The sequence below is a fragment of the Prunus avium genome, chromosome 7 (assembly GCF_965620075.1).
Source record: "Prunus avium chromosome 7, drPruAviu1.hap1.1, whole genome shotgun sequence".
NCBI classification, from domain to species: Eukaryota; Viridiplantae; Streptophyta; class Magnoliopsida; order Rosales; family Rosaceae; genus Prunus; species Prunus avium.
Genome location: NC_142290.1, coordinates 15,344,245 through 15,363,344, shown reverse-complemented (window position 1 = coordinate 15,363,344; position 19,100 = coordinate 15,344,245). Strand labels below are relative to the sequence as shown.

Sequence of the window (19,100 nt, the reverse complement as noted above, 5' to 3'; positions counted from 1 at the left end):
ATCAATAGGTGTGAGAAATTGGACAATTCAAGTTCAACGGCAGATCGTTCCTAATTGGAGTGGTTGGTGTATTTTATACTTCTAGCGATTGGATTTCACTCAAAACTCACCAATTCACTCCTCCCACCGTATTATGATGTTGCCCAAGTTTTGGGCTCGATCCGAAATCAATGGGTGTTCCAAATTGGACAATTCAAGTTCAACGGCATTTCGTTCCTAATTGGAGTGGTTGGTGTATTCCATACTTCTAGCGATTGGATTTCACTCAAAACGCAACAAAAGACTCCTCCCACCATATTATGATGTTGCCCAAGTTTTGGGCTAGATCCGAAATCAATAGGTGTTCCAAATTGGACAATTCAAGTTCAACGGCAGTTCGTTCCTAATTGGAGGGGTTGGTGTATTCCATACTTCTAGCGATTGGATTTCACTCAAAACTAACCAAATGACTCCTCCCACCATATTATGACGTTGCCCAAGTTTTGGGCTCGATCCGAAATCAATAGGTGCTCCAAATTGGACAATTCAAGTTCAACGGCAGTTCGTTCCTAATTGGAGTGGTTGGTGTATTCCATACTTCTAGCGATTGGATTTCACTCAAAACTCACCAAATGACTCCTCCCACCATATTATGATGTTGCACAAGTTTGGGGTTCGATCCGAAATCAATAGGTGTTGGAAATTGGACAATTCAAGTTCAACGGCAGTTCGTTCCTAATGGTAGTGGTTAGTGTATTCCATACTTCTAGCGATTGGATTTCACTCAAAACTCACCAAATGACTCCTCCCACCATATTATGATGTAGCCCATGTTTTGGACTCGATCCGAAATCAATAGGTGTGAGAAATTGGACAATTCAAGTTCAACGGTAGTTCGTTCCTAATTGGAGTGATTGGTGTATTCCACACTTCTAGAGATTGGATTTCACTCAAAACTCACCAAATGACTCCTCCCACCATATTACGATGTTGCCCAAGTTTTGGGCTCGATCCGTAATCAATAGGTGTGAGAAATTGGACAATTCAAGTTCAACGGCAGTTCGTTCCTAATTGGAGTGGTTGTTGTATTCCATACTTCTAGATATTGGATTTCACTCAAAACTCACCAAATGACTCCTCCCACCATATTATGATGTTGCCCAAGTTTTGGGCTCGATCCGAAATCAATAGGTGTCAGAAATTGGACAATTCAAGTTCAACGGGAAATAGTTCCTAATTGGAGTGATTGGTGTATTCCATACTTCTAGAGATTGGATTTCTCTCAAAACTCACCAAATGACTCCTCCCACCACATTACGATGTTGCCCAAGTTTTGGGCTCGATCCGAAATCAATAGGTGTGAGAAATTGGACAATTCAGGTACAACGGCAGATAGTTCCTAATTGGAGTGATTGGTGTATTCCATACTTCTAGGGATTGGATTTCACTCAAAACTCACCAAATGACTCCTCCCACCATATTATGATGTTGCCCAAGTTTTGGGCTCGATCCGAAATCAATAGGTGTTCCAAATTGGACAATTCAAGTTCAACGGCAGTTCGTTCCTAATTGGAGTGGTCGGTGTATTCCATACTTCTAGCGATTGGATTTCACTCAAAACTCACGAAATTACTCCTCCCACCATATTATGATGTTGCCCAAGTTTTTGGCTCGATCCGAAATCAATAGGTGTGAGAAATTGGACAATTCAAGTTCAACGGCAGTTCGTTCCTAATTGGAGTGGTTGGTGTATTCCATACTTCTGGCGATTGGATTTCACTCAAAACTCACCAAATGACTCCTAATTGGAGTGGTTGGTGTATTCCACCTAGGAATTATTTAAAGATCAGTCACTTGCTAATAATATTAAGAAGAATGAATCATAAAAATTTAAATACATTACCTCTCTATAGGATACATCCATCGGTATGCTACTGGTCCGGCAAGTTTGGCTTCTCGAGGTAGGTGGACAGCTAAGTGAACCATGATATCAAAGAATGCGGGTGGAAAAATTCTCTCTAGCTTGCATAGTGTGAGCACAATATTTTTTTCCAGCTTCTCTAGTTCGGCTACAATCAACGTTTTTGCACATATTTGTTGGAAGAAATATGATAATTCTATAAGTGGGGCAGATATAGATTTCTTCAAGTATTTTCTAACTCCCACCGATAGAAGATGTTGCAAAAACACATGGCAGTCATGGCTCTTCAACCCCGATAGCTTTCCATCATCTAAATTCACATTTCTTGATATATTGGCTGCATAACCATCAGGAAATTTAACTGATTTTAAGAATTGGCAGAAAGCTCTACGATCATGTGGTTTTAGTGCATATTCCGAGGGAGGCTTATCAAACTTGCTCCCATTCTCCTTCAACCACAACTCTTTTCTAATTTTCATGTCTTTCAAATCCAACCTTGCCTTGTATGTGTCTTTCGATTTCTTATCTATACTGAATAATGTCCCAATGATGCTATCACAAATGTTCTTCTCTATATGCATAACATCCAAGTTATGTCTAATTTTTAAATGGGGCCAATAATCTAATTGAAAAAATATACTTTTTTTGGTCCAATTTAATTCCTCATCATTCCGCTTTCTCTTTCTCTCCTTATTATCGGGATGCTTACCAGGTTTGCAAGGCCTAATGTAATCAAACTGCTCCAGAATATCTTCCCCGGAAAATTCTCTTGGAGGAGGTCTCATCTCTTGATGGCCATCAAAATCAGCTTTATTTTTGCGCCATGAATGTTGCATGGGTAAGTAGCGGCGATGCCCAATATAACCAATCTTACTCCGTAACCTACAGTATGTAGTATCCATATTACATACCGGACATGCTAAAAACCCCTTGGTGCTCCAACCGGATAAGTTTCCATAAGCTGGAAAGTCGTTAATTGTCCAAATCACAGCTGCTCGTAAATTAAACATAGACTTAGTCATATAATCATAAGTCTGAACACCATGTTCCCACAATTCCTTAAGCTCATCAATCATTGGAAGCAAATAAACATCAATATCTCTGCCTGGAGCTTGTGGACCAGGAATTAACAAAGTCATCATTGAGAATGTTTGCTTCATGCACTTCCATGGTGGCAAATTATAAGGTACAGCTATGACAGGCCACATACTATAAGTCGTGCTCATATTTCCAAAAGGATTAAATCCATCCGTTGCAAGGCCTAATCTGACATTTCGTGGGTCTTTAGAAAAGTCTGGGTACATTTTATCAAAATCTTTCCATGCAATAGAGTCTGCTGGATGCACCATTTGTTCACTATCATCAACCCGCTTATCTTTGTGCCACCTCATATCAGTCGATGTGTTTCTTGACATAAACAATCTCTGTAACCTAGGCTTCAATGGAAAGTAACGTAATACTTTTTGAGGAATCTTCTTTCCTTTTTCAGAAGTACTATCCTTATACCTTGGCTCATTGCACTCTGGGCATTTATCCTTCCATTCATGCTCCTTATAGAACAATACGCAGTCATACTTACAAGCATGTATGTTTTCATAACCTAAGCCCAAACCTTTCAACATCCTCTTGCACGCATAGTATGTTTCTGGAATATTATTGGGTTTGGGATATGTCTTCCTCATGAATCCTAATAACTTATCAACTGATTTGTTGGTCCAACCTCCATCAACTTTGTACTGAATCAATTCCACAACAACCTTCAAAACTGTATATTCAGTGCAACCTGGGTATAGTTCACATTGAGCTTCACTCAATAACCTCTCATAGTTATCCTTATCCATACTCATACTATCAATATTACTATTGTTATCACCATCTACGGTATCTCCTCCCTCCATTGCATTATCTCCATCCTCTCTTATTTCCTGAACAACATCTTCCCTATAAAATATGTCATTCATCATATTAAATATTTCATCATTGCCTTGAAGGTTAGGCTCAATAGTTGGAGAACTCGGAGCTGGAAAGGTCAAACCATGTGGTAGAAAATCAACTTCTTCTCCATGATATATCCATCTGTCATAAGTAACATCCATTCCATACCGCAACAAATGGAAGTGAACCATATCAATAGGGTGCCAAAATGAATTATGGCAATGCCTACATGGACATAATATCTCACCACTAGCATTCACATGGTGTCTTGCAACATCAATGAAGGATTCAATCCCTTTCTTATAATTTGGATCGTTTCCTCGATCACGACATTTGGCAATCCACTGCCTATCCATCTAAAACTTGTGTTTAGAAACCACTATATATAGAAGAAAGTATAGACATAAACATAAACAAGAAAAGTTAATGACTATGATAAACGGCAGGGGAATTCACCTCTCTGCAAATTTTTTCTAATAAACCTGCTCCCAGCAAAAAAGCAACAGACCTGCCAAAAAAAAAGGCAAGCACTAGTAATTAGATAATAAACATGTTCCAAATTTATTATGTAGAAACAAATCTTTTAAAGCCTAGCATGATGAGTTGTCATGCTTTTTATGATATCCTCAAAGGCTTGGCTCATAATTGATCTTTTAGGTAGCCAACGATAGAAATCATATTGATCACATGTATATATTCTTCTATAATTGCCTCAACAAACAGACAAAAAGTAGTAAAGTTAATAAATATATATTCTTCCTATTACATTCCAATCTCCTCCTAAAGCACAACTCCAATTAGAACTCTAAGAACGAGATTTTTGAAATGTAAACACCGATTCATATTTCTATTTTTGAACAGCAAAGATCATAACGCAAATTAACAACAGTGCATAAAAACCCAATAAATCAAATTATGCCTGAAGAGATTTCACAAATAAACCAATCAACAATCACAGGATGATTCTATGAATCCTACATCTTCAACATGCAAAAATTCATCAAAACACTCAACTTACCCAAACTGAAGCAAAGAGATAAAAAAAATTACAAGTTAAAACTACAAATATGATACCTGTTTTAGGATTAAGAAGACAAAGTATTGTGGAGCCTTGAGGAATTAGGAATGAATTTCGTCAAAGTGGTAGTTGTTGCTGGAGCAATAATGGTCGTTGGAGAAGTTGCCGTCGTAGGAGAAGTAGCCGACGACGAAATAGTATTGATTGATGGCCGCTGATTTGAGAAACGCAGATGGCTATGAGTCTTGGTAGCAGAGCGAGTAAAGAGTGAATAAACAGAGGCAGATGAATGAATAGTTGTAATTTTGATTAATATTTTAAATGAATAAGTGAGGCCAGGTCCTCACATGTGCGAATATGTAATGAAAACTAACCTTAAAATATAATTTTTATTTTGGGGCGGGAAACTTTTCTTGGATAGATAGATATTCCCCACTAAATATTCCCGCACTAAATATTCCCTCCTTTTTATTTTTTATTTTTTTGGATAGATATTCCCGCACTAAATATTTGTGACGCCTTGAAATATTATATGTGACTCAACAAGCCTCACAAATAGTTGTTGGTCTCTCCCGCCCAAAACCGCCAGCCTATTTGTGAGGGATTTGGCCTTCCTCCAAAATTGCAGATGTCTTCGTTGTCTTATGAGTGACGACTTGATAAATTCGTCACAAATACCTATTATATGTGACGAATTTACAAGCCTCACTTTTAATTTGGTCACTTTAGCCTTTTTTTCTTGTAGTGGGCAGTTCGTTCCTAATTGGAGTGGTTGGTGTATTCCATACTTCTAGCGATTGGATTTCACTCAAAACTCACCAAATGACTCCTGCCACCATATTATGATGTTGCCCAAGTTTTGGGCTCGATCCGAAATCAATTGGTGTTCGAAATTGGACAATTCAAGTTCAACGACAGTTCGTTCCTAATGGGAGTGGTTAGTGTATTCCATACTTCTAGCGATTGGATTTCACCCAAAACTCACCAAATGACTCCTCCCACCATATTATGATGTTGCCCAAGTTTGGGGTCGATCCGAAATCAACAGGTGTGAGAAATTGGACAATTCAAGTTCAACAGAAGTTCGTTCCTAATTGGAGTGGTTGGTGTATTCCGTACTTCTAGCGATTGGATTTCACTCAAAACTCACCAAACGACTCCTCTCACAATATTATGATGTTGCCCAAGTTTGGGGCTCGATCCGAAATCAATAGGTGTTAGAAATTGGTAAATTCAAGTTCAACGGCAGTTTGTTCCTAATTGGAGTGGTTGGTGTATTCCATACTTCAAGCGATTGGATTTCACTCAAAACTCACCAAATGACTCCTCCCACCATATTATGATGTTGCCCAAGTTTTGGGCTCGATCCGAAATCAATAGGTGTGAGAAATTGGACAATTCAAGTTCAACGGCAGTTCGTTCCTAATTTGAGTGGTTGGTGTATTCCATACTTCTAGCGATTGGATTTCACCCAAAACTCACCAAATGACTCCTCCCACCATATTATGATGTTGCCCAAGTTTGGGGTCGATCCGAAATCAACAGGTGTGAGAAATTGGACAATTCAAGTTCAACAGAAGTTCGTTCCTAATTGGAGTGGTTGGTGTATTCCGTACTTCTAGCGATTGGATTTCACTCAAAACTCACCAAACGACTCCTCTCACAATATTATGATGTTGCCCAAGTTTGGGGCTCGATCCGAAATCAATAGGTGTTAGAAATTGGTAAATTCAAGTTCAACGGCAGTTTGTTCCTAATTGGAGTGGTTGGTGTATTCCATACTTCAAGCGATTGGATTTCACTCAAAACTCACCAAATGACTCCTCCCACCATATTATGATGTTGCCCAAGTTTTGGGCTCGATCCGAAATCAATAGCTGTGAGAAATTGGACAATTCAAGTTCAACGGCAGTTCGTTCCTAATTTGAGTGGTTGGTGTATTCCATACTTCTAGCGATTGGATTTCACCCAAAACTCACCAAATGACTCCTCCCACCATATTATGATGTTGCCCAAGTTTGGGGTCGATCCGAAATCAACAGGTGTGAGAAATTGGACAATTCAAGTTCAACAGAAGTTCGTTCCTAATTGGAGTGGTTGGTGTATTCCGTACTTCTAGCGATTGGATTTCACTCAAAACTCACCAAACGACTCCTCTCACAATATTATGATGTTGCCCAAGTTTGGGGCTCGATCCGAAATCAATAGGTGTTAGAAATTGGTAAATTCAAGTTCAACGGCAGTTTGTTCCTAATTGGAGTGGTTGGTGTATTCCATACTTCAAGCGATTGGATTTCACTCAAAACTCACCAAATGACTCCTCCCACCATATTATGATGTTGCCCAAGTTTTGGGCTCGATCCGAAATCAATAGCTGTGAGAAATTGGACAATTCAAGTTCAACGGCAGTTCGTTCCTAATTGGAGTGGTTGCTGTATTCCATACTTCTAGAGATTGGATTTCAATCAAAACTCACCAATTGACTCCTCCCACCATATTATGATGTTGCCCAAGTTTTGGGCTCGATCTGAAATCAATAGGTGTTCCAAATTGGACAATTCAAGTTCAACGGCAGTTCGTTCCTAATTGGAGTGGTTGGTGTATTCCATACTTCTAGCGATTGGATTTCACTCAAAACTCACCAATTGACTCCTCCCACCATATTATGATGTTGCCCAAGTTTTGGGCTCGATCCGAAATCAATAGGTGTGAGAAATTGGACAATTCAAGTTCAACGGAAGTTCGTTCCTAATTGGAGTGGTTGGTGTATTCCATACTTCTTGCAATTGGATTTCACTCAAAACTCACCAAATGACTCCTCCCACCATATTATGATGTTGCCCAACTTTGGGGCTCGATCCGAAATCAATTGGTGTGAGAAATTCGACAATTCAAGTTCAACGGAAGTTCGTTCCTAATTGGAGTGGTTGGTGTATTCCATACTTCTTGCGATTGGATTTCACTCAAAACTCACCAAATGACTCCTCCCACCATATTATGATGTTGCCCAAGTTTTGGGCTCGATCCGAAATCAATAGGTGTGAGAAATTGGACAATTCAAGTTCAACGGCAGTTCGTTCCTAATTGGAGTGGTTGGTGTATTCCATATTTCTAGCGATTGGATTTCACTCAAAACTCACCAAATGACTCCTCCCACCATATTATGATGTTGCCCAAGTTTTGGGCTCGATCCGAAATGAATAGGTGTGAGAAATTGGGCAATTCAAGTTCAACGGCAGTTCGTTCCTAATTGGAGTGGTTGGTGTATTCCATACTTCTAGTGATTGGATTTCACTCAAAACTCACCAAATGACTCCTCCCACCATATTATAATGTTGCCCAAGTTTTGGGCTCGATCCGAAATCCATAGGTCTTCCATATTTGACAATTAGAGTTCAACGGCTGTTCGTTCCTAATTGGAGTGGTTGGTGTATTCCACACTTCTAGCGATTGGATTTCACTCAAAACTCACCAAATGACTCCTCCTACCATATTATGATGTTGCCCAAGTTTTGGGCTCGATCCGAAATCAATAAGTGTGAGAAATTGGACAATTCAAGTTCAACGGAAGTTCGTTCCTAATTGGAGTGGTTGGTGTATTCCATACTTCTAGCGATTGGATTTCACTCAAAACTAACCAAATGACTCCTCCCACCATATTATGATGTTGCCCAAGTTTTGGGCTCGATCCGAAATCAATAGGTGTGAGAAATTGGACAATTCAAGTTCAACGGAAGTTCGTTCCTAACTGGAGTGGTTGGTGTATTCCATACTTCTTGCGATTGGATTTCACTCAAAACTCACCAAATGACTCCTCCAACCATATTATGATGTTGCCCAAGTTTTGGGCTCGGTCCGAAATCAATAGGTGTGAGAAATTGGACAATTAAAGTTCAACGGCAGTTCGTTCCTAATTGGAGTGGTTGGTGTATTCCACACTTCTAGCGATTGGATTTCACTCAAAACTCACCAAATGAGTCCTCCCACCATATTATGTTGTTGCCCAAGTTTTGGCCTCGATCCGAAATCAATAGGTGTTCCAAATTGGACAATTCAAGTTCAACGGCAGTTCGTTCCTAATTGGAGTGGTTGTTGTATTCCATACTTCTAGGGGTTGGATTTCACTCAAAACTGACCAAATGACTCCTCCCACCATATTATGATGTTGCCCAAGTTTGGGGCTCGATCCGAAATCAATGGGTGTGAGAAATGGGACAATTCAAGTTCAACGACAAATCGTTCCTAATTGGAGTGGTTGGTGTATTCCGTACTCCTAATTGGAGCATAAAACAATTGTTTACAAGACTTCGAATCGTAACGATTAGATTTTTTTTTCTTTTACATGATCAAAACTCCTTATACCTTCATTTACATTGATTCAAACTCCTTTCCAAACACCAAATTATTTTGAAGGCCCAAAAATGAATTTTCAAACAACCGCCACTTAATCACAAATTTCTCTTTTCTTTCACCAATTGTGTGATTTTTTTTTTTTTTTTGATGTAATATCCCTTCCCAAACTTAGCTTGAAAAACACATCCGAATTAGAGCTCATGAATTCCTTAGAAAGGTAAATATTTGTTTTTCGGGCTAAGGCGAGGAAATAAAATTGGTTAAATGAAAGAAAAGTTTTACATGTAGGCTCAAAATGGTTAACAATGGAAAATCATGCTTAAGCATGCATAAGGTTAGCTTGAAAGGCACAAACGATCCAAAGAAGGCCTTAATATCATTTCTTTAAATGTCATGAAATCAAATTGCATAAGAATGAATGACTTTTAAGTGTTCAACTAAATCAATGAATAATGAGATCAAACAACAACTTTGATGACAAGAAATTAAGAGTATATGTATAACACTCATGAAATGAAGTACAATGCTCAAAAGCTCACTTTATATGGTTGGTTATATAAGTCTAATTTATGCTTGATACAATTCTTTGGGTCATGCAAATCCTTTAATTGGAAAATTATGAAACAAATGGCAAGTGCAAAGAAGGTTTCGAACATGTCATGCTAGAACGATGCCAAATTAATTAATTAATTATTTATTTTTTTACAATAAAAATTTACAAGGAAAACAAAATAAATAATAAATAAAATTCAATTTTCATTTAAGTCATGCAAACATTTATCACAATCTCATCAAATGTGTTCGGAAAGTGAATAAAATCAAAATCAAAATCAAAATCAAAATAAAAGCAAGACTTAACAAAATAAAATAAAAATAAAAACAAGCAAATAAATAAATAAATAAATTAATTAAGGAAAAACCAAATTTACATGCTAAACTCCAATACCCCCAAACCTAGAAATGAACATTGTCCTCAATGTTTAAAAATTAGGAACAAGCAATGTCATAATAAGAAATGAAAGGTACTAAAGTAAATATAAATCACAAAACACACAAGAATTAAAATACACTAATAAAATAAAATAATTACAAAAATAAAAATTACAAAACAAACAAACAAAAAATGAAACAGTAAACCCTAATCACACAATTCTGAAACCCAAAAAAAAAAAAAAAAAAATTTGAAGCCCAAAGCCCACAATTTCGAAACACAAACCATGGTGAATTTAACCCACTTTGAAACCCAAACTAAGGTGAAACCCGACCCAAAATGAATTCCGAAGCCCACACATTTTAATTTTAATTTTTAAAAAAAAAATAGATAAAACGTGAATTGGAAGTGCAAAGGGTGGGATTTCTGAAAAGAAAGCACGTGGTCCCTAATGTCGTCTCATGGTTAGTCACGGGCAGAAAGCAGAAGCCACGTGTTGACAGATAGAAGCGCCGCAGATTTCACAAGCAGAAATTACAGGCTCATGGAAAGGCGCGAAGACTTTACTGAACGCGTTCGTTCTGAAAAGACATGTCGTGATAAATGAGTTGGGTATGGTTGGAAAGCGAGAAGGTTGTGGGACTCGATGAATGCTGGAGATTCAGAAATGCTTAGACGCTGCAATGGCTAGGGTTTGTCAAAGACTATATCTATAAGAAGGAAAAAGAAGGGGATAAAAACAAAACCACAAACTCAGAAACACAAAAGAGAAAAGAAGAAAAAAAGTGAGAAATCAAATGGCCTCTTCCTACCCATTTTCGTTGGATCTCAACCTAGCTCCACCGACTCAGACATTGGGCCAAGCAGCGGCACCAGTATGGATGCCCTACTTTGGCTCCTCACGGGGGCCTGTGTCTGTCAATGACTCAATACTCCTAGACAACGATGTTGCTATTGCAGTTGGCAGAAATTTAGTGACTCCCAAAGATATACGTGTGTTCGGGGCAAGGGATGACAACCGGGTCACGAGTGATGCCCTGGCAATGAGCGTGCAGAGTACAGCATGTGTGTCGCAAGTTTGGGTCATCGCCTACTTGCGAAGTGCACGGCAACGGCGCCAAAAACTTGTTGTGTGGATTTCAGCTGCACCAAAATTGATTAAGCTGCATCCTCAACTTGTGATACTCGCAAGTGCACGAGCCGTTCGGTAGTATAGCGTATGTAAGTGCGAGGTCGATCCCACGAGGATTGATGATTGAATGATCCAATTCATTTTCCCTACACAAAACAGAAATGAAAAAAAAACAAGGAAATAAATAAAACAAGGAAGAAAGAAATAACTAACTCAAGCAGATAAGTTCCCAAGTTCAATTAGATTATCGGATTGATTCTAGCTAAAGTATGATTAAGCCATGGTGTTTGGTCATAACCTTGTGTTCCTAATTCCCTAATTTGATCATTTGTTGTCTAACCTAAAATTAAGCATTAGGAACCCATTAAGCATAGAAGAACAATTTAAACAACCAAGCATGTATCTAATCCCTGTTGTCGAATGTCCATACATACTCTTCCTATTCATAGTTCAATTCGAATTAAAGCATGGTGTATACTCTTAATTCAAACCAAGATAGCTAACATGCAAGCCTAAATGGTGATCAATCATTCAAACTAGCATATTAACTTATAAGCATAATGAATAAGAACATGAACCATAATTGAAACTTGGAAACTAATCAAACTTGAAACTAAAGAAAAGAATTTACATAATGAAAAGTAAAGTGGAACTAAGAAAAACTTAAGGAAAATTTCAGCACAAAAGATTTCATTACAACAATTGAAAACTAGAAAGAGAAACTAAGAGAATTCGAGGGAGAGAAGGGAAGGGAGCTCTAGAGAAGTGTTTGAGAGCTCCCCCCCTTGGGGTGTGTTTACAAGCTTAGAGAACATCCCTATTTATAGGCCTAGGGGAAGTGAAAATCTGAATTTGATATGGCTAATGCATACAACACTTGTATTAGAAAATATGAATTGGTTGATGCACTTCACCAATAAATCCCACCAGCAGCCCTAGCTCATCTTCATGTCACCATGACCAAGCTTCCAACCAGCTACAATAGCTCATGCCTAGCTCACCATGACCAAGCTTCCAACCAGAAACAATAGCTCATCCTGAGGTCAGCATGACCAGCAACTTCAAGGGCTTACAAATTGGGCTTCACTTAAGCAAATGACGACTTTAAGATGTCCATTGTGAAGTTCAGAATGTGTCTGAACCAACCACACAAATATTAGCCCAATCCAAGCTCGGATGAAGAAGCTAAGGCCAAAACAAATTGCTAACTCGTTTTTGCTCGCTGACAAAATCCATCCTGAGCATGGTTCTGTGTTTGCTAGGTGACAGACTCCATATTTATCCAATGAGGCTGAATTTTGGATATGTTATATTATTCGACCATTGGAACAACTTTCATGAAGAATGCTGCCTCATCCGAGCTGTGTAGGTTGCTGAAACAAAGCTTGCAATATGACCTACGGAACTGGACTGGCAGGGGCTGTAGCCAAAATGAGTTTGTCTTTAAGCACTTCTTCCCTTTATCCAAATCTGGCTTTAACATGCATGGATTACATCATTTCATTTCCAAAGCCATCATTGTTAGCTAAAGCTGAAAGATAAACACAAAAAGGATTAAAAGCACAAGTTTAACTCAAAAACATAACCAAATCATAAGCTAGAAGGGTACAAAATGATATACAATTATGAACCGATCAATGACTCCTCCCACCATATTATGATGTTGCCCAAGTTTTGGGCTCGATCCGAAATCAATAGGTGTGAGAAATTGGACAATTCAAGTTCAACGGAAGTTCGTTCCTAATTGGTGTGGTTGGTGTATTCCATACTTCTAGCGATTGGATTTCACTCAAAACTCACTAAATGACTCCTCCCACCATATTATGATGTTGCCCAACTTTGGGGCTCGATCCGAAATCAATAGGTGTGAGAAATTGGTCAATTCAATTTCAACGACAGTTCATTCCTAATTGGAGTGGTTGGTGTATTCCACACTTCTAGCGATTGGATTTCACTCAAAACTCACCAAATGACTCCTCCCACCATATTATGATGTTGCCCAAGTTTGGGGCTCGATCCGAAATCAATAGGTGTGAGAAATTGGACAATTCAAGTTCAACGGCAGTTCGTTCCTAATTGGAGTGGTTGGTGTATTCCATACGTCTAGGGATTGGATTTCACACAAAACTCACCAAATGACTCCTCCCACCATATTATGATGTTGGCCAAGTTTTGGGCTCGATCCGAAATCAATAGGTGTGAGAAATTGGTCAATTCAATTTCAACGACAGTTCATTCCTAATTGGAGTGGTTGGTGTATTCCACACTTCTAGCGATTGGATTTCACTCAAAACTCACCAAATGACTCCTCCCACCATATTATGATGTTGCCCAAGTTTTGGGCTCGATCCGAAATCAATAGGTGTGAGAAATTGTGCAATTCAAGATCAACGGCAGTTCGTTCCTAATTGTAGTGGTTGGTGTATTCCATACTTCTAGCGATTGGATTTCACTCAAAACTCACCAAATGACTCCTCCCACCATATTATGATGTTGCCCAAGTTTTGGGCTCGATCCGAAATCAATAGGTGTTCCAAATTGGGCACTTCAAGTTCAACGGCAGTTCGTTCGTAATTGGAGTGGTTGGTGTATTCCATACTTATAGCGATTGGATTTCACTCAAAACTCACCAAATGACTCCTCCCACCATATTACGATGTTGCCCAACTTTGGGGCTCGATCCGAAATCAATAGGTGTGAGAAATTGGTCAATTCAATTTCAACGACAGTTCATTCCTAATCGGGGTAGTTGCTGTATTCCATACTTCGAGCGATTGGATTTCACTCAAAACTCACCAAATGACTCCTCCCACCATATTATGATGTTGCCCAAGTTTTGGGCTCGATCCGAAATCAATAGGTGTGAGAAATTGGACAATTCAAGTTCAACGGCAGTTCGTTCCTAATTGGAGTGGTTGGTGTATTCCATACTTTTAGCGATTGGATTTCACTCAAAACTCACCAAATGACTCCTCCCACCATATGATGCTGTTGCCCAAGTTTTGGGCTCGATCCGAATTCAATAGGTGTTCCCAGTTGGACAATTCAAATTCAACGGCAGTTCGTTCCTAATTGGAGTGGTTGGTGTATTCCATACTTCTAGCGATTGGATTTCACTCAAAACTCACCAAATGACTCCTCCCACCATATTATGATGTTGCCCAAGTTTTGGGCTCGATCCGAAATCAATAGGTGTGAGAAATTGGGCAATTCAAGTTCAACGGCAGTTCGTTCCGAATTGTAGTGGTTGGTGTATTCCATACTTCTAGCGATTGGATTTCACTCAAAACTCACCGAATGACTCCTCCCACCATATTATGATGTTGCCCAACTTTGGGGCTCGATCCGAAATCAATAGGTGTAAGAAATTGGTCAATTCAATTTTAACGACAATTCGTTCCTAATCCGAGTAGTTGTTGTATTCCATACTTCTAGCGATTTGATTTCACTCAAAACTCACCAAATGACTCCTCCCACCATATTATCATGTGGCCCAAGTTTTGGGCTCGATCCGAAATCAATAGGTGTGAGAAATTGGACAATTCAAGTTCAACGGAAGTTCGTTCCTAATTGGTGTGGTTGGTGTATTCCATACTTCTAGCGATTGGATTTCACTCAAAACTCACCAAATGACTCCTCCCACCATATTATGATGTTGCCCAAGTTTTGGGCTCGATTCGAAATCAATAGGTGTGAGAAATTGGGCAATTCAAGTTCAACGGCAGTTCGTTCCGAATTGTAGTGGTTGGTGTATTCCATACTTCTAGCGATTGGATTTCACTCAAAACTCACCGAATGACTCCTTCCACCATATTATGATGTTGCCCAACTTTGGGGCTCGATCCGAAATCAATAGGTGTAAGAAATTGGTCAATTCAATTTTAACGACAATTCGTTCCTAATCCGAGTAGTTGTTGTATTCCATACTTCTAGCGATTTGATTTCACTCAAACTCACCAAATGACTCCTCCCACCATATTATCATGTGGCCCAAGTTTTGGGCTCGATCCAAAATCAATAGGTGTGAGAAATTGGACAATTCAAGTTCAACGGAAGTTCGTTCCTAATTGGTGTGGTTGGTGTATTCCATACTTCTAGCGATTGGATTTCACTCAAAACTCACCAAATGACTCCTCCCACCATATTATGATGTTGCCCAACTTTGGGGCTCGATCCGAAATCAATAGGTGTGAGAAATTGGTCAATTCAATTTCAACGACAGTTCATTCCTAATCGGGGTAGTTGCTGTATTCCATACTTCGAGCGATTGGATTTCACTCAAAACTCACCAAATGACTCCTCCCACCATATTATGATGTTGCCCACGTTTTGGGCTCGATCCGAAATCAATAGGTGTGAGAAATTGGGCAATTCAAGTTCAACGGCAGTTCGTTCCGAATTGTAGTGGTTGGTGTATTCCATACTTCTAGCGATTGGATTTCACTCAAAACTCACCGAATGACTCCTCCCACCATATTATGATGTTGCCCAACTTTGGGGCTCGATCCGAAATCAATAGGTGTAAGAAATTGGTCAATTCAATTTCAACGACAATTCGTTCCTAATCGGAGTAGTTGTTGTATTCCATACTTCTAGCGATTTGATTTCACTCAAAACTCACCAAATGACTCCTCCCACCATATTATCATGTGGCCCAAGTTTTGGGCACGATCCGAAATCAATAGGTGTGAGAAATTGGACAATTCAAGTTCAACGGAAGTTCGTTCCTAATTGGTGTGGTTGGTGTATTCCATACTTCTAGCGATTGGATTTCACTCAAAACTCACCAAATGACTCCTCCCACCATATTATGATGTCGCCCAACTTTGGGGCTCGATCCGAAATCAATAGGTGTGAGAAATTGGTCAATTCAATTTCAACGACAGTTCATTCCTAATCGGGGTAGTTGGTGTATTCCATACTTCTAGCGATTGGATTTCACTCAAAACTCACCAAATGACTCTGTTAAGCTCATAATTTCATACATATACATGCCCAATTTACTTACTTCTTTTGCTTAGTTTCCTATAATTCTGAGTTATTTGCCTCTATTTGTGTGTTTTGTAGGCCAATAGAGTAAGAGAGCATAATTCATGCAATTCAAGCATGTTTAGGCCTGATTTGGATGAATGGAAGAAGAGCTTAAAGACAAACTCATTTTGGCTACATCCCCCTGCCAGTCCAGTTCCGTAGGTCATATTGTAAGCTTTGTTTCAGCAACCTACACAGCTCGGATGAGGCAGCATTCTTCATGCAAGTTGTTCCAATGGGTGTGTACTATAACATATCCAAAATTCAGCCCCATTGGATAAATCTGGAGTCCGTTACCTAGCAAACACAGAACCATGCTCAGGATGGATTTTGTCAGCGAGCAAAACGAGTTAGCAATTTGTTTTGGCCTTAACTTCTTCATCCGAGCTTGGATTGGGCCAATACTTGTGTGGTTGGATCAAACACATTCTGAACTTCACAATAGACATCTTAAAGTCATCATTTGATTTAGCCTAGCCCAATTCGTAAGCCCAAGAAGTTGCTGGTCATGCTGACATGAGGATGAGCTGGTTGGAAGCTTGGTCATGGTGAGCTAGGAATGAGCTATTGTAGCTGGTTGGAAGCTTGGTCATGGTGACATGAAGATGAGCTAGGGCTGCTGGTGGGATTTATTGGTGAAGTGCATCAACCAATTCATCTTTTATAATGCAAGTGTTGTATGCATTAGCCATATTGAATTCAGATTTATCACTCCCCTCTCCCTATAAATACCACATCCATTCCACATTCAAGACACAACAAATCCTGGGATTCACAACCCCACAATTCACTCCAACCATCCTCAAACACTCTCACAATCCCAAACACTCCAACAATCACCAAAACAACTCCAGCAAACTTCTCTTCCATTTCCCTACGAATTTCATCTTCCTTAGCCATCACCACTCACTCAAACTCATCCCAAATCACCTCCATATCCTTCATACATCTTTCTAGAAGTGGGGAAGCTCTTGGAGAAGCATTAGAAGTGGAGAAGCACTTGGAGAAGCCTTGGACACCACAAGAACTTCAGAAAAAGGGTTTTTCTACTCTTATTGCATTCATTATGTTTTCTCATTTCTGTTCAAGTCTCTTTTCCATTATGAGTAGCTAAATCCATAACTAGGGCTTCGATGTAACCTAACATGAATATTCTGGGTTTATAAGTTTGGAGTTTCAAGTTTGATTCATGATTCATGTTCTTATGCATTATGCTTATAAGTTAACATGCTTGTTTGAATGATTGATCACCATTAGAACTTGTTTGTTAACTATCTTGGTTTGAATTAAGAGTATACACCATGCTTTAATTCGAATTGAACTATGAATAGGAAGAGTATGTATGGACATTCGACAACAGGGATTAGATACATACTTGGTTGTTTAAAATGTTCTTCTATGCTTAATGGGTTCCTAATGCTTAATTTTAGGTTAGACAACAAATGATCAAATTAGGGAATTAGGAACACAAGGTTAGGACCAAACACCATGGCCTAATCATACTTTAGCTAGAATCAATCTTTGAATCTGAATTAGACTTGTTACATGAATCTTTATAACCCAGAATTGAATTGTTATGGTGAATCGAATGCCCTAGTCTCCAAACCTGTGCTTTAACCTTCAAAACCACCCTTTGTTACTTTTGTTTACTTGCTTTCCGTTGCAATTTCAGTTTGTTCATTTCTTTCTATAATCACAAGCATTCTCACTTCAAAGTTCATTTTAATCTTGCTGCATTTGTTTTCAAACTCACTCTTGCTTTAAATTCTATTTTAGATTTAACTTCCTAACATCTTGAATTTGGTAATCTAAAGTACATAACTAATTTGAACTTCTCAGTCTTCGTGGGTACGACCTCGTACTTGTCTTGCTATACTACTAATTGCCCCGTACAATTGCGAGTTAACATATTATTAACAACAGACTCCTCCCACCATATTATGATGTTGCCCAAGTTTTGGGCTCGATCCGAAATCAATAGGTGTAAGAAATTGGTCAATTCAATTTTAACGACAATTCGTTCCTAATCCGAGTAGTTGTTGTATTCCATACTTCTAGCGATTTGATTTCACTCAAAACTCACCAAATGACTCCTCCCACCATATTATCATGTGGCCCAAGTTTTGGGCTCGATCCGAAATCAATAGGTGTGAGAAATTGGACAATTCAAGTTCAACGGAAGTTCGTTCCTAATTGGTGTGGTTGGTGTATTCCATACTTCTAGCGATTGGATTTCACTCAAAACTCACCAAATGACTCCTCCCACCATATTATGATGTTGCCCAAGTTTTGGGCTCGATCCGAAATCAATAGGTGTGAGAAATTGGGCAATTCAAGTTCAACGGCAGTTCGTTCCTAATTGTAGTGGTTGGTGTATTCCATACTTCTAGCGATTGGATTTCACTCAAAACTCACCAAATGACTCCTCGAACCATATTATGATGTTGCCCAAGTTTTGGGCTTGATCCGAAATCAATAGGTGTTCCAAATTGGACAATTCAAGTTCAACGGCAGTTCGTTCCTAATTGGAGTGGTTGGTGTATTCCATACTTCTAGCAATTGGATTTCACTCAAAACTCACCAAATGACTCCTCCCACCATATTATGATGTTGCCCAAGTTTTGGGCTCGATCTGAAATCAATAGGTGTGAGAAATTGGACAATTCAAGTTCAACGGAAGTTCGTTCCTAATTGGCGTGGTGGGTGTATTCCATACTTCTAGCGATTGGATTTCACTCAAAACTCACCAAACGACTCCTCCCACCATATTATGATGTTGCCCAAATTTGGGGCTCGATCC

At 39.0% G+C, this 19,100-nt stretch overlaps 1 protein-coding gene across 1 annotated transcript; it reads right to left on the bottom strand.

Annotated features, from left to right (window-relative positions):
- Positions 1-1,878: 1,878 nt before the first annotated feature.
- Positions 1,879-4,191, bottom strand: LOC148293034 (uncharacterized). The gene has a single exon (XM_088244551.1). It carries the CDS (start codon positions 4,189-4,191, stop codon positions 1,879-1,881), a length of 2,313 nt encoding a protein of 770 aa, XP_088100677.1.
- Between the last annotated feature and the right edge of the window lie 14,909 nt (positions 4,192-19,100).